The 13,863-nt window shown below is 41.9% G+C and overlaps 2 protein-coding genes across 2 annotated transcripts in view; both read left to right on the forward strand.

Moving 5' to 3' along the window:
• LOC115746805 overlaps window positions 1–13,863 on the forward strand; it is a 959,385-nt gene that overhangs the window by 430,141 nt on the left and 515,381 nt on the right. The gene's annotated exons all lie outside the window — the stretch shown is intronic.
• On the forward strand, window positions 7,043–9,729 carry LOC115746828 (LEAF RUST 10 DISEASE-RESISTANCE LOCUS RECEPTOR-LIKE PROTEIN KINASE-like 2.1). The gene is given in 4 exon segments (XM_030682746.2): window positions 7,043–7,570; window positions 7,573–7,809; window positions 8,298–8,366; window positions 8,500–9,729. Coding segments are annotated over 4 exon segments (1,980 nt in total). The 5' UTR covers window positions 7,043–7,068; the 3' UTR covers window positions 9,672–9,729.

Raw genomic sequence — 13,863 nt, forward strand, 5'->3', positions numbered from 1 at the left:
TTGCCACGGGCCTAGGCGAACTCGGGGAAGAATTGTTCCTGGAATTCCTTGATGGACTCATCGCAAGTGTTGATGGGATTGGCACCTCGTTTCATCTCATCACAACGCTACAACAGCATAGCAACTTCGGTTAAGGACATGGAAGCGATTGTTACCTTGGTGTTCTTGTCCTAGATGCGCCAAAATTCCATGCTCCAAATAAAGTTGTGCACCTCCTTAGCTGACCGGTAGCCCTTGAAGGGTGTTGACCTTGGTGCGTCCGCCTTGCGTGCCGCTTGACCCTTCGCATTGCGTGCGTTGCACAAGACTGAGTTCAGTTTTGAGTTCTCGAACTTCTAACTTCAATGCCTCGACCGCGATCGCAAGGGCTTCATTCTTCTCTTCCAAGGGGACTGTGGCTTGATTCATGGCACTCGACAACTCATCACGGAGCGTCTCTTTCACCTCATGGATCTGCTCCTTCATTTCCTCGAACCCATCCTTCATATCAGTTAAGGCCACCATCACCTTGTTGAGCTTTTCGTAGAAGGCGGACATGCGATCTTTCAAACTGAGCCCTCTTAGCCTTTTCGGGGTTGGAAGCCATGGCAGTGTGTATTTCTTTAGTAGAAGGCGAATGAGTAGTTATGCACTCCAAGCTACTGCGTGATTTTGACAAGTATTAGCCAGTCGATTGCGGGATTCAGATTCACCAATAGGAAAACCACTTCTCGTTCACTGTCCGGGTCACTTGGAATTGCAAGGTTTAGGCCTCTGGTCCTGGTCCATGCAACATCCTTTTGCTTAGGGAGAAATGAGACTCCATCTTCATTGCTGTGCGATTACCTCGTTACACCATATGTTTGTGCGCGTGCTAGAGACTAACAGCTGCCTGGGTGCTTTAAGTCCATGTTAGACTTATTGGATCTTTAGCAATTCACTCGAGGATTACTCTTCTTTTTCAACCATTTAAGACTTCATCACGAAAAAAAGCATAAAACTGGCAGTGTAATTTCCTTTTCCAATATTCCGTTTTGATACAAGGATGCATAGAAAGTTCGAGTACAGAATGGCAAGCTACTCAGATAAAGCACCTTGACTTAATTAACCGCTGTAATTACTTGAATTCGAACATTATATAGCCGGATTCGGAATGAAGTTTAATCAACCTACAACCTCCTGAAAATTTTCAAATGGTCGCGAGCGCAAGAACCAACGGTGAGGTGTTTGGTGAACGCAACAAAGTTTCGCTGGCCGAGGTGGAATAGCTTCATTTCCATGTGATGCGCAATCTTTATCAGCCCTCCGGTGTCACGCAAATGCCACAATGGTCATCTGCTTATTCTAAGCCCCCCTCAAAGACGGTAGAAACTAGGCGTGATCGGTTCTTGAGTGGTTTGGTTTCCACCCCGGAATCGGGGACCGGATCGGAGGTGTTTGGGACCGGTCTCATGTGCTTGAAACACATATTCACACATTTTAAACGTGTAGAAGTACCTATAATAATCAAGTCTTTAAATGGTTTCTTCAAAGTTTTTTAAGAAATAAAATTAAATTAAAAAAATAGTCGGTCCGGTCTAGGTGGTTCCACCCCGGTACCGAGAATAGAACCAAAAATAACTAGTTTTAATTTTATGGAGCCGAGAACCGGACCGGCGCCTCGAGAATTGGGTCCGGGCGGTTCCCCATTTGGTCGGTTTTTTTTGCTCACCTCTAATAGAGACAAGTACTTCAATGAAGGCTGCGAGAAGAAGAGACATCCCTGTATGGTGGATCTACCATTGTGCTCATGGAATTACCAAATAAATCATAAACTTATTACTATTATGCCAATTCAGTCCTAAACTATTTTTTAGCCAATTGAGTCATAAACTTTTTGCATTTGAGCCAATTCAGTCCATCTAACCAATTTTGGCCTGAAATTGTAGACGCCACGCGACCGATCTTGACTTGATAATTTTTAATAATATTTTGAATATCTTTATTTATTTATTTTTGTTTTATTTTTCCTTGGTTTTTCTTTTTGTTCTCTTTCTTTTTTTTTTTTTTTTTAATTTTTTGCTTCCCTTCTTCCTCCGGCTGGTGATCGGTCAGAGGCTAGGGTCGGCCTCGCCCGGAGCTGAAAGAGAGACAACAAGAAAGATGATTGTTGCTTTTTATCGTATACAGTCGAGCCCTAATAATCGACTGTTGATAAGCCGGTTCCTTACTATGCTAGGAGGAGGAACCCAATAAACCACAATTTCCCCCAAAAGCCCCTTCTTTATCGAACAAAAATGCTAGTTGATGATGTTGAGACCCAGATGGTACTTCAAACATTCTCATATTCTTCAAGTGCTCCAACAATTTCCAGTGGTTACCGGTATGACCAAAATAACAAGATTGTGACATTTTTACTACCAACACTAGAGCCAACAGAGCCAACGGAGCATCAAAAAAGTAATCTCAAAACAAGCGTCCGGCATTTTTACAGACAACAACTCCCGTAATGCATCGACCAACTGGATCATCAAAATCGAACTACTCCGTGAGGACTCCACTAACGCTAATGTCATGCACAAAGGTTCAATCCTGTTAGAGATATTTTAGATTTCTTTCTGTCGGAGATATTTTAGATATCTTCAGAAGATATATCTCTAACAAATCCCAAACTGATTGGTTCAGCGCAACTGAGAAATCATCGACGCGCGAATCGACAAAAAGAACTGATCTGCAGGGTCAAACCAGGGGAAGAGCACACTAGAGGAAATATGCGAGATGAACTCGTCAAGTAAAAATATTGATGTGTGATAAAAAATGACGTGGAATTCTTTGTAAAAATATTGACGTGAACTGAGAAAGAAGAGGAGATTTCTGGGTTTCTACCGACGGTGGTGATCGGCATAGGCGACGGCTTGTCTATTTGCGATGGTGGGCACATCCATAGCGGTGCCTTCAAATTTGGACGGTGGCTCGTCACAGATACGAAGATACGCAAGATGGGTAGACATGGACGGTGGCTCGTCCGTTAATCGCGTGGAGTCTCGCCATCGGACAAGCGCTACGTCTTCCACTGTTCATCCATGGTCAGCCGCTTCATCGTCTTCCTCTGTTCATCCATCGCCAGCCGCTTCCCAGAACTGCTGCAAGTTTGTTCATCGAATGCTCCAAATCTGGTGTTCTTTCAAAAACTTCGCTTGCGGCCATGGGTGTTGGCTCGAGTCATGGACTTAGATTTGAAGTACACTGCTGCAAGTTCCTCCACGTGCTGCTCCAGAACTGGAGTTCACTCCTGATTTTTTAAATCTTCTTCTACATCCAGGTCTGGAGTTCTCGGGATCTTTAGATTTCTATCTGTTGGAGATACTTTAATATCTAAAATATCTCCAACAAATGCCAAACTGATTGGTTCAGTGCAGTCGAGAAATCAGCAACGCACGACCGGCAAAAGAGCTGATCCGTAGGGTCAAAACAGGGGAAGAGCACACCAGGAAATATACGAGATGAACTTGTCAAGCACAGCGAAATCAAAGCTCATAAAGACGGGTGGAAACACCATTATAGCAAGTCCGAGCAAGGAAGCTTAGTCAAGAGAGAGAGAGTTTTTGTTACTTCTCCTTCGATTTTGTCTCCGATCATAACAACCTCGCCACGCGTCTCTGCCATTATAGCAAGTCCGAGCTTTGATCATTTATATTAATTAGAGGTCAAAGCTCGAACCTGATATAATGGCGGAGAAGATTTCTCATCTCTCCCACAAATTTGTTGTTCGCATTTGAATCGCTGCCACTTGTAATCTAGTTGCGTTTCCACGCGTCTTTATCGTGTCGTTGACCATCCTGATGGGGCTACGGAACGCGTGGCGGCGCAAGGTTGCTACGATCAGAGATAAAATCGAAGGAGAAGAAACAAAAACTCTCTCTCTTGATACAGCTTCTTTGCTCGGACTTGCTATATAATGGCGTTTTCACGTGTCTTTGTGAGCTTTGATTTCACTTGCGATGCTTGATATTTTCATCTTGTATATTTCCTAGTGTGCTTTTCCCCTGCTTTGACCATGCGAATCAGCTCTTTTGTCGGTCGTGCATGGCTGATTTCCCTGTTGCGCTGAACCAATATGTTCGGCATTTATTAGAGATATTTCAGATGACTAAAATATCTCCAACGGAAAGAAATCTAAAAATCACGGACGAACTCCAGATCTGGAGGAAGAAGAAGATTTAAAAATTCAGGAATGAACTCCAGATCTGGAGCAGCACGTGGAGGAACTTGCAGCAGTGGACTTCAAATCTAAGTCCATTATGACTCAGAGCCAACACCCATGGCTGCAAGCGTGGTTTTGAAAGACTATCCGAGACAAAATCAAAGGAGAAGAAACAAAATCTCTCTCTCTAGACTCAGCTTCCTTTGCTCGGATTTGCTATAATGGTTGCTCGGACTTGCTATAATGGCGGAGAAGGTCTCTCATCTCTCCCACAAATTTGTTGTTCGCACTTCAATCGCTGGCACATGTAATCTAGTCACGTTTCATCACGCGTCTTTATGAGCATTGATTCTGCTCACGGAGCTTGACGAGTTCATCTTGCATATTTCCTTTGGTGTGCTCTTCCACTGCTTTGACCCTGTGGATCAGTTCTTTTTGTCGATGGCCCGTCGCTGATTTCTCAGTCACGCTGAACCAATCGGTTTGGGATTTGTTAAAGATATATCTTCTGAAGATATCTAAAATATCTCTAACAGAAAGAAATCTAAAATATCTCTAACAGGATTGAACCTTTGTGCGTGGCATTAGCGTTAGTGGAGTCCTCATGGAGTAGTTCGATTTTGATGATATAGTTGGTAGATGCATTACGGGAGTTGTTGTCCGTAAAAATGCTGGACGCTTGTTTTGAGATTACTTTTTTGATGCTCTGTTGGCTCTAGTGTTGTGCAAAATAAAGATAATAGTATTACTTATACATGATTTTAGTGGTATAAACCTCGTGTTTACCTTCGCCTATCAGTATAGCACTTTTGATACATTGTTCTTTTCATTTATCAAGACCTTTTTTATCACTAACCTAGCATCTATTAGCATGTTGAAGCGAATTTCAACAGAGATGCCTCACAAGGATTTTTTATTCAATTTTGGGTACGATATTTTTATTTTTAAGATGCGAAAGCTAATTTATGGAGAGAATGAATTTGCCAAAAAATGTCAGATTTGGAAAATCATAAAGAAGTTTCGTTTGTAATTGATGTGTTATGTTAGCTTCACCGCGTCTACATTCGTCATCTGAATTATGCTCTTCACGCGTCATTACGACGGAATGATTATGAAGTTGCGTTCATACTTCCACATGTTACGAGTAAGGAGCAATCTCCGTGTAGTTTCCACTTGTGGAACCTTTGGTTAGTCCACACAATTTATGTTCCTGACTTGACTTTATGTTAATTGGTTGACTTGGACATTTCAATGACAGATGACCCCCAACTGATCTTCACCATCGTATAATCCATGCCTAGACTACTTAGTGGGCGGCAACTATTTTGAAAGCAACTGCTAGAATTATGTTCACCGCACAAGGAAAACAGCCAGTGTCTTGTCACTTTCGTTTAAACCTTGTTGGACGGGCGATTCCCCGAAGACCGCTGAAGTCAAGGTTCATCGGTTCGGAGAAAGTCTTAAAAGTTGCTAGCTCGCCGTGTCAAAACCGTAGTCGCGAAAGAAAGAGCAACAAGAGACCAGTTGCACAATGTTTCCTAATGTTTTGCTTCCTTTTCCCTGTTTCATTTGGCCCCTCCTTGTCCATCCATCTTGTACGTCGAGTCTCTCTCCAGAAGACATTGGTACGCGCTTGTGGCCACCGGCGATCCCACATCGCCGCCGGATCATCGTTGTGGTCGAGTGCATGCCAAGCATCATCAAGGCCGACTTGTCACCATTCGCCAAACCATTGCTCCATCTTTGTGGAACTGGTCTCTATGTGTGTGCGTGTGCCGTGCTCAAGCGCCACTAGGTCTCGAGCTCGAGCTCTCAATGCCGCGCTCGAGCACTAACTCACCGTGAGTTCACCAGCTCGTTGTCAATGGAGGCGATAAATTCAATGATTTTTTTTTAAATGCATAAGTTCCCAACTCAGTAACACCGATACGTAATTAGACAATCATTTTAATCTACTAATTGAATCCTCAAGGTAATCAGTATCATTTTTTTTTTCTGAAACGGTATAAAAGGAAATTAAGGTTTTCTTTTCTTTTATTAACGGAGAGGGAAATGAAAAGACAACGAGAATTAAAAAAAGAAGAAGAAGAAGAAGGGGCCAACGATAATTTCAAAATTTCACTCCAAGCGACATGGACAGCATAAATACGAACAATTTGTTTGAGGAAAGAAAAACCGCGGTTTTTGTAAAAATGAACCCACTACTCACTATTGAGCTGTTTCTTGAGTGTACTATTTGAATTTGATTGTACTTTTTGAAGATTTTAAGACTTGATTGCACTTTAAATAAATTAACGTACTGATCGTGCTTTTGATGGGAACAAAGCCATTCCTCTTGGTATACAATCTTGACCGCAGGCTACCTAAGGGATAAAGAGAACTCCTTTCTAGTGAAAATTTCTTTGAAGCGAGGGACAAACCAAAGTCTATCTTCTCTAGTCATGAAGTTTCTTAGGCTTTTCGGAAAGAATCACTTACTTTGAAAATAGAAATTTCTGCACTCATAATTCCAGCGGTTTATCTGGATGATTTAAAAACGTATGATTGTAATTAGCTTAGTTTCCCACTAACCCTAATTGAAGAAAACTTTTTCTCCAGTCGTTTTTCGAATCGTAGATTCCAAGTTATGGTCCTCGCCCACACATTTATAATTTGTCTCTAAGTATAAATGTGAGTGATGTCCTTGTCCGGGCCTCACGTTCCATCATATTGGAAATTCCACTTTCTTGGCTTTGGGCGGTTCTTGGTCATTTTGCTTGACTTGGGCTTTTCCAATCGACGGACTCCAACTCTATCAACTCCGATCAGGATACGGTGTCTCTCTATAAATGCATCCCTTTTTCTATCGACCCTCTCCACCCACAATAACCAAAGCCGAACAAATTGTCTTCAACATCAGGTACCAAATGGAGTCTTTCCTACTGCTCCTCCTTCTGGTAATACAAGGTGGGATTCGTTGCTGTGCCCGGAACAATCGCCTGTGCGCCCCTTCGGCGTGCGGCGAGGTCCGTAACATTAGCTATCCCTTTCGACTGAAGGACGACCCGAAAGGCTGCGGGGACTCGAGGTTCGAGCTGGCGTGTGAAGATAACCGCACGGTGCTATCTTTGTACGCCGGCCGATATCACGTGAAAAGGATAATACCAGACATCAATTATTGGGGTATCATTGAGGGGCTTATGGAAGTGGTCGATGTCGGGCTGCAAAAGAGCAACTGTTCCTCCCTTCCTCTCCACCCCTTAACATACTCTAATTTCAGTGGAGAAGGAGCTGATCCGTACTATCTGAGTCATTCATTTCCCACGGTGACCATTCTGTCTTGCTCAAAGCAAGTGACGTCTCCTTCATATATACACACTGAACCGTGTATAGCTTTAAACGGGTACTATACTTATGCCGTCCTCTAGCAGGGGTATCCGATATTGAGGATTCTTGCACCATAACCATGTCCATACCTGCAGCAGAATATATATGGGATAAAATAGGAGCATCGTCCTGGGAGAATCGCACGGTCTCTTACAACGACATCCACAATGCGATGGCCGACGGGTTTAATCTCTCGTACTGGTTGCCGCGGAAGAAAACATATCACTTTTGCTTCTTAGGCTTCCGATTCCGAGGGAAACGATGCATACCCTACTACTACGGTAAGTACGCCTTTCCATCAAAGTACTTTACCCCGATCAGTATGGTAATATTTGGCTCTAGCTATAGCTCTTTTGCCTTAAAGCGACGTACTGTAGTTGACTAGTATGACAATCATAGTAACAGATGCAAGTGAAGTTTGTAGAAGGTAAGCAAAACCGAATAAAACGAATTAGCCCTGGAGGGGATTAAGATGACATGCAAATGAATTGGTTCACTGTGAAATACAGTCAGTCGTTGTCAGAGAGAAAAGGAGGATGGCAACCACGTACGTCGTGTTGTGTTTTATTCCTTTTCAGTGTTCACGCAATGATAGTTGAAACCTGCAATATAGAACCCACTCAAACTAAGTTTGTGTTGAGTCAACATTGAACATCTCGATTTTTCAGAGTTAATCAGATCAATATCACTTCTTTCCTTAAATTTATTTTTCATTCATTGCTCAGCTAGTTTTGATTACATGTCTTAATTAATCTCTCGCTTTCTGTAGACAATTCTTCCTGGGGTACGGCGCTAAATGTTGCATTGAATACAGTTCCTGATGTCGGCTTTGTCTTTGGTATGGATGATTTCTTTTTGTTCACATCTACGAAACACTCCTGCAACTATTTGTGAAGAAAGCACTCTTTGTGTGTTCTTTACAACAAAAATGACTATGCTTTACGCTAATTTTAAGGAAATTTTCTACGCAGTTCACTTCTTGGCAGCGAAGTTCATTTTCGGAGCTCCATGTGTGTTGATACTTCTAATCTATAAGTGGATGAGGAGGCATCAAGCAATGGATGCAAACGTCGAAGAATTTCTACAAGCTCACAACAACTTTTTGCCCATAAGGTACTCTTACTCCGATATCAAGAAGATCACAAAAAATTTCAAGCACAAGTTAGGTGAAGGGGGATTTGGTTCCGTGTACAGAGGAGTACTTAGAAGTGGCAATGAAGTCGCGGTTAAGATTTTGAACAAACCGAAATCTAACGGCGAAGATTTTATAAGCGAAGTGGCCACGATTGGAAGGATCCACCACGTTAATGTGGTCCAACTTGTTGGTTTTTGCTTCGATTACTCCAAACAAGCTCTTGTTTATGATTTCATGCCGAATGGATCTTTGGACAAGCACATTTTGCATAAGGACGGTGACCATTCTCTTGATTATAAGAAAATGTATGAGATCTCTCTTGGCATAGCTAGAGGGATAGCGTATCTACATCGGGGATGCGACATGCAAATTTTACACTTTGACATCAAGCCTCACAACATTCTTCTTGACCGGAGTTTCACTCCTAAAGTTTCTGACTTTGGACTTGCAAGACTTTATCCAACTGGTCACAGCATAGTAACAATGACCGCAGCAAGAGGAACTTTGGGATATATGGCGCCCGAGCTATTCTATAAGGACATTGGCGGTGTTTCTTACAAAGCCGATGTTTATAGTTTTGGGATGATGTTAATGGAAATGGCCGGTAGAAGGAGAAATTTAAATGCAAATGCAGAGGCTTCAAGTCAAATTTATTTTCCTTTGTGGGTTTATGATCAACTCAGCAAAGAAAATGTGGTTGAAATGGCAAATGCCACAGAAGAGGAGAGAGAGACAACGTGGAAGATGATAATTGTTGCTCTTTGGTGCATACAATTGAGCCCTCATGATCGACCGTCGATGAGCCGAGTACTCACCATGCTAGAAGGAGAGATCGATAAACTACAACTTCCCCCAAAGCCACTTCTATATCCGAGGGAGACTCCAGTTGATGATGTTGAGACCGAGCTAGAACTTGAAACATTCTCATCTTCCTCAAGTGCTCCAACAATTTCTAGTAGTTACCGGTATGAGCACAATAACAAGTTTGCGGAATCTAGTTTTGTGTGATTATATAAATCGAGTGCAAATTATGCGTAGTATTATCGCTTGTACACGATTTTTGTGGTATAATCCTCAAGGCTATCAATTGGTACAACACTTATGATGTACTGGCCTCGAAATGAATTTCAATTCAGATGCCTCACTTACAAGGATTTGGCTTCAATTTAGGGCATAGTTTTTCACGATTCTAAAGATGATTCCTAGACATAATCAATTCGCCCAACCTGTCAAATTTTTAGAAACCTTCCGTCATTATTAATGGGAAAGCTATGTAAAACAATATGTGCGTAATTTCCACCGATGGAACCTTTTTGTTGGTCCACACAATTTGCTGTTGTTGACTTGACCCTAGTGTTAATTGGTTGACTTGGACATTTCAATGACAGATGACACTCAACCGGTCTTTTTGATCGTTAGACAGAGGAACCTCGCTAGAAATGCTGCCCGTTTACTGGTCAACAAGTGGACCGTAAAATATCTTTATTGTCCACAATGAACTTTTTTTTTTTGTCATTGGCTCAATATTTTTAATTAAGTGATAAAAGTGATAATATTTTTTGAAGAACTTTGCCCAAATCATACACTTATTTCCTGAAAAATAATCTCTTTTATTTCTTTCAATAATAAGTCAATAAAAAATATTGTCCACAAACAATCATTTTTAGGAAAACTATTTTGAAACGTCGTTTATTTTTCTGCTAAACAAAGGCAGCCTAAAGCCCTTCACAAGTTCTCAAAGGCTTTCTCAAAAGCTCAACCAAACGTGCCTTTAAATTCTTAGAACAGTTACAAGCAGTCTATGAAAATTTACAATTTAGAAAGAATTTTCAGACAACCAATCCACATGGTCAAGCAGTGTCGGTCATGCAAAAAGTAAATTTGTGTATTGCATACTTATATCTATGGGTCCAAAGCAATTGTAGCATTTGATTCGATGAATCCTCCTAAGCGGGTGAATCCGTACCAGATAATACCAAGATCAACTCACTCATGGAGGAAGTTTCAAGTCAAACACAGCCTTTGTGTCCCTAAAACACGTCGGTCCACGAACAAATACAGACTCTGTGGCCTTATTGGGATCGACGGTTGCGTTGGGGTGGGGAAGGAATGACGTCGGCTTTTGTTGTTGAAAATGGATGGACGAAGAAAGTGGATTCATTTGGGATATTCCTCCCCGTCCTTAATAAGTTGCTGGAAACTATGAACGATTAATACGACATTGGTCATTGATTAATACTACAAACATTTGTGGGAATGCGATGATTTTTACTGTCTTTCTTCTTTTGTCAACATAAACGAATGAGAAGGTGAAAGTCATCATGGAAAAGAGGCAAGAAAATGGATCTTTGGATAAACACATTTTCTATTAGGATAGTGGTAATTCTCTTTATTACTAGAATGGTGATAGAGTTTTTACATAAAAAAAGTAGAGAAAATATATAAAAAAAAACCCCCTAAAAATTCCAAAAAAAAAAATTTCAAAAAAAATATTTTTTAATTTTTAAATTAAAAAATTACTTCTCATAGTAAGTTCAGAGAACTCTTAGCAATGAAAATTTGGGATTGTTAATGGATAGGGCCGGAAATGAAAAAAAGGGTTAAATGTTTTCCTTTTTTATAACCTAAAAGGGTTATGGTAGAGATGCTATAGAAGAGGAAAGAGAGACAACGAGAAAGTTAATGATGGTTGCTCTTTGGTGTATACAAAAGTAAGTTTGGTTCAGCTTTGGGAAGACCTTAGGGAAAAATATAGGGCATTTGGAAAAAAAATTTGGGACCCCTTTGGCCAAATGCTGTCCATAGCAAATTTGAAAGCCACTTGCCTTGGGCTTTTAGCATTTGCAGAAGGCTATTCCTAGGGTTAAATCTATTATTTTCTTCCAAAGCTACCCTCACTAATATTTTTGTTTTTTGATTTTTCCCTCGTTGTTGTTACTGTTCATCTTATCTATGCGAGTTCGGCTAGCGAGGCCTGATCCGGCTGCAAAGGGCTAGTGAGAGGCCGATGACGTTGCACAACCCTCATTGAAGGTGGCATGACCCCAAGCAGCCCACTCCAAGGGCCACCCGAGGTCGTGCGACCTCATACGATTGTCGTCGGAGCCAGATTTGGCTTTGCCGGGGCCTGAGTCGTTTGCTAGAGCCTACGAAGGGTTTGGATTCTCTTTTAAATGGAAAATAGAAACAAATGCAGCCAATGTCCTTTGCAAGAAGAATTTTGCCAAATACTATTTGACCCAAAGTTGCTTTAGAAAGAACCTTTTACCAAACACAATTACAATAGAGCCCTTATGATCAACCATAGATGAGCCAATCGGTAATATGCCAGAAGGAGAGATTGATAAACTACAACTTCCCCCAGAACCACTTATCTATCCGATAGAAATGCAAGTTTATGATGTTGATAGTGAGATAGGACTTCAAACATTCTCGATCTTCTTCAAGTGCTTCAAGAATTTCTAATAGTCTCTGGTATGAACTACCGCTCAGGTAGCTAATTCAATCACCAAAGGAATCGAAGTCTTGCCACTCGTGGACCGTAGATTGAACGGACTTATGGAGATGAAGAAGTGCACAAAGCATGCAAATTGCTGGCGCATTCAAGACAGCGAACGAGATAAACCAACCATGTCTTAGTTAGTTCAGATTTTGGAGGGGGTTATGGTAGTAGAAAAGCCTCCAATCCCAAGAACTTTCTTGTAAATTGTAGGAAGCTATAAGAGTGAAGCATAAGACAAAGCACTATGTCCTTTCTTGGGATAAGTACACCATGAGTGCCATAACTTGTGTACGGTGTTCACTTGAATGCCATAACTTTCAAAACGTTCATTTAAGTGTCATAATTTTCAAAAATCGTTTACTTGAGTGCTACGTCGAGCAAATTTCTTGAGTGCCACGGCACTTTTCCGCTGCCTTGGTTTTCGCTTCTCGTAATATGGCACTTAGTGTTTGGTCGTGTGCTTAATTTATGTACTTTTCCTTCCTTCTTTAATACTTTGTGGGCACAATGTTAGCCCCAGCTTCACCCTCCTTGAGTCTCTACATTTACAGATATGTACCTTTTGGCTGTGCGCTCGAATTAACCTGTAATTTGCCCGAATTCAATAAAAGAAGAAATTGAATTTTAGTGAAATTTTTGATCAAGACATAGTGACGATTTTGACGTTTCCCGATTTGTGTTCGATTTCTTGGTCAAATCGTGGTCACCGTGTCTTGGATTCTAATCTCGTGCAAAGACTTTTCCACCCAACCTAACCCGTGAAAATCCAAATTTATTCCCAATTGGTTGAGCCAAAAATTGTCCCGTTATCAATTACCAAATTGCCCTCAATAATGCATATGAGACAAGATATTTAAATTATTTGGTGGGCCCCACTTTAAAAATTGGTCAAGCCCTGAGCCCCATGACTATTTTTCTTCTCTCTCTCTCTCTTCTCTCTCCCGTCTTCTCTCTCCCTTGTTGCTCGAGCGACTTCCTCCCCTCCATGAACCATCTCTTCCTTGGCGATTTTGCCAACCACCACCTCCATCCCTCCCTACCCCGCCCCACTCGTCGCCACCACCATCTGCCGCCGTGGACCTGGCGGATTTTTTGCGTCCAGGAGTGCCCGAGTGCCCACCGCCCTTCCGCCACCACCCACCACTATAACATCTTCCTCTCACCTAGCCGCCCTATGCCGCCAGTGCGCCGTCCAAGCCTTGTCGCCTTCGCGCGCCGTTCGTGCGCTTTTCGCCTCCGCCGTAACCCACCGCTCGCCGACCACCCTAAATGGCCACCCTCAACCTCTCACGCCCATGAAGTGCTAGGAGCCGATCGCCGCCCGTGAGCCTCGTGGTCGTTTTCCCTGGTTTCCTTATCGATTCGTTTTTCACCTCCATTGCTTGCCGGACCTCAGCTATGCTGTTTGCGATTTCATGGCGAACTCTAGTGTCGTTGCCGCGGTGTGTTTTTGTCATGAATAGTGATTTTTGATTTTCTACCTAATCGTGCCCGACTTGACCTCGACCACCGTTTTTGAATTGACCCTAATCCTTGGTTAGGCGCTAATTGCCTAGATTAGTTAGCTAGTCGATAAGGTATTTAGGTAGATTTGATTATGGTCGGATTAGTTAGAAACCCGGTTTAGGATAAATGGCCATAATCGATTAAATTAGAATTGTTGTAGCTAATTGTTGTTAGATGAATTTGTGTATAGTG

Source organism: Rhodamnia argentea, chromosome 7, assembly GCF_020921035.1.
Source record: "Rhodamnia argentea isolate NSW1041297 chromosome 7, ASM2092103v1, whole genome shotgun sequence".
Lineage (NCBI taxonomy): Eukaryota > Viridiplantae > Streptophyta > Magnoliopsida > Myrtales > Myrtaceae > Rhodamnia > Rhodamnia argentea.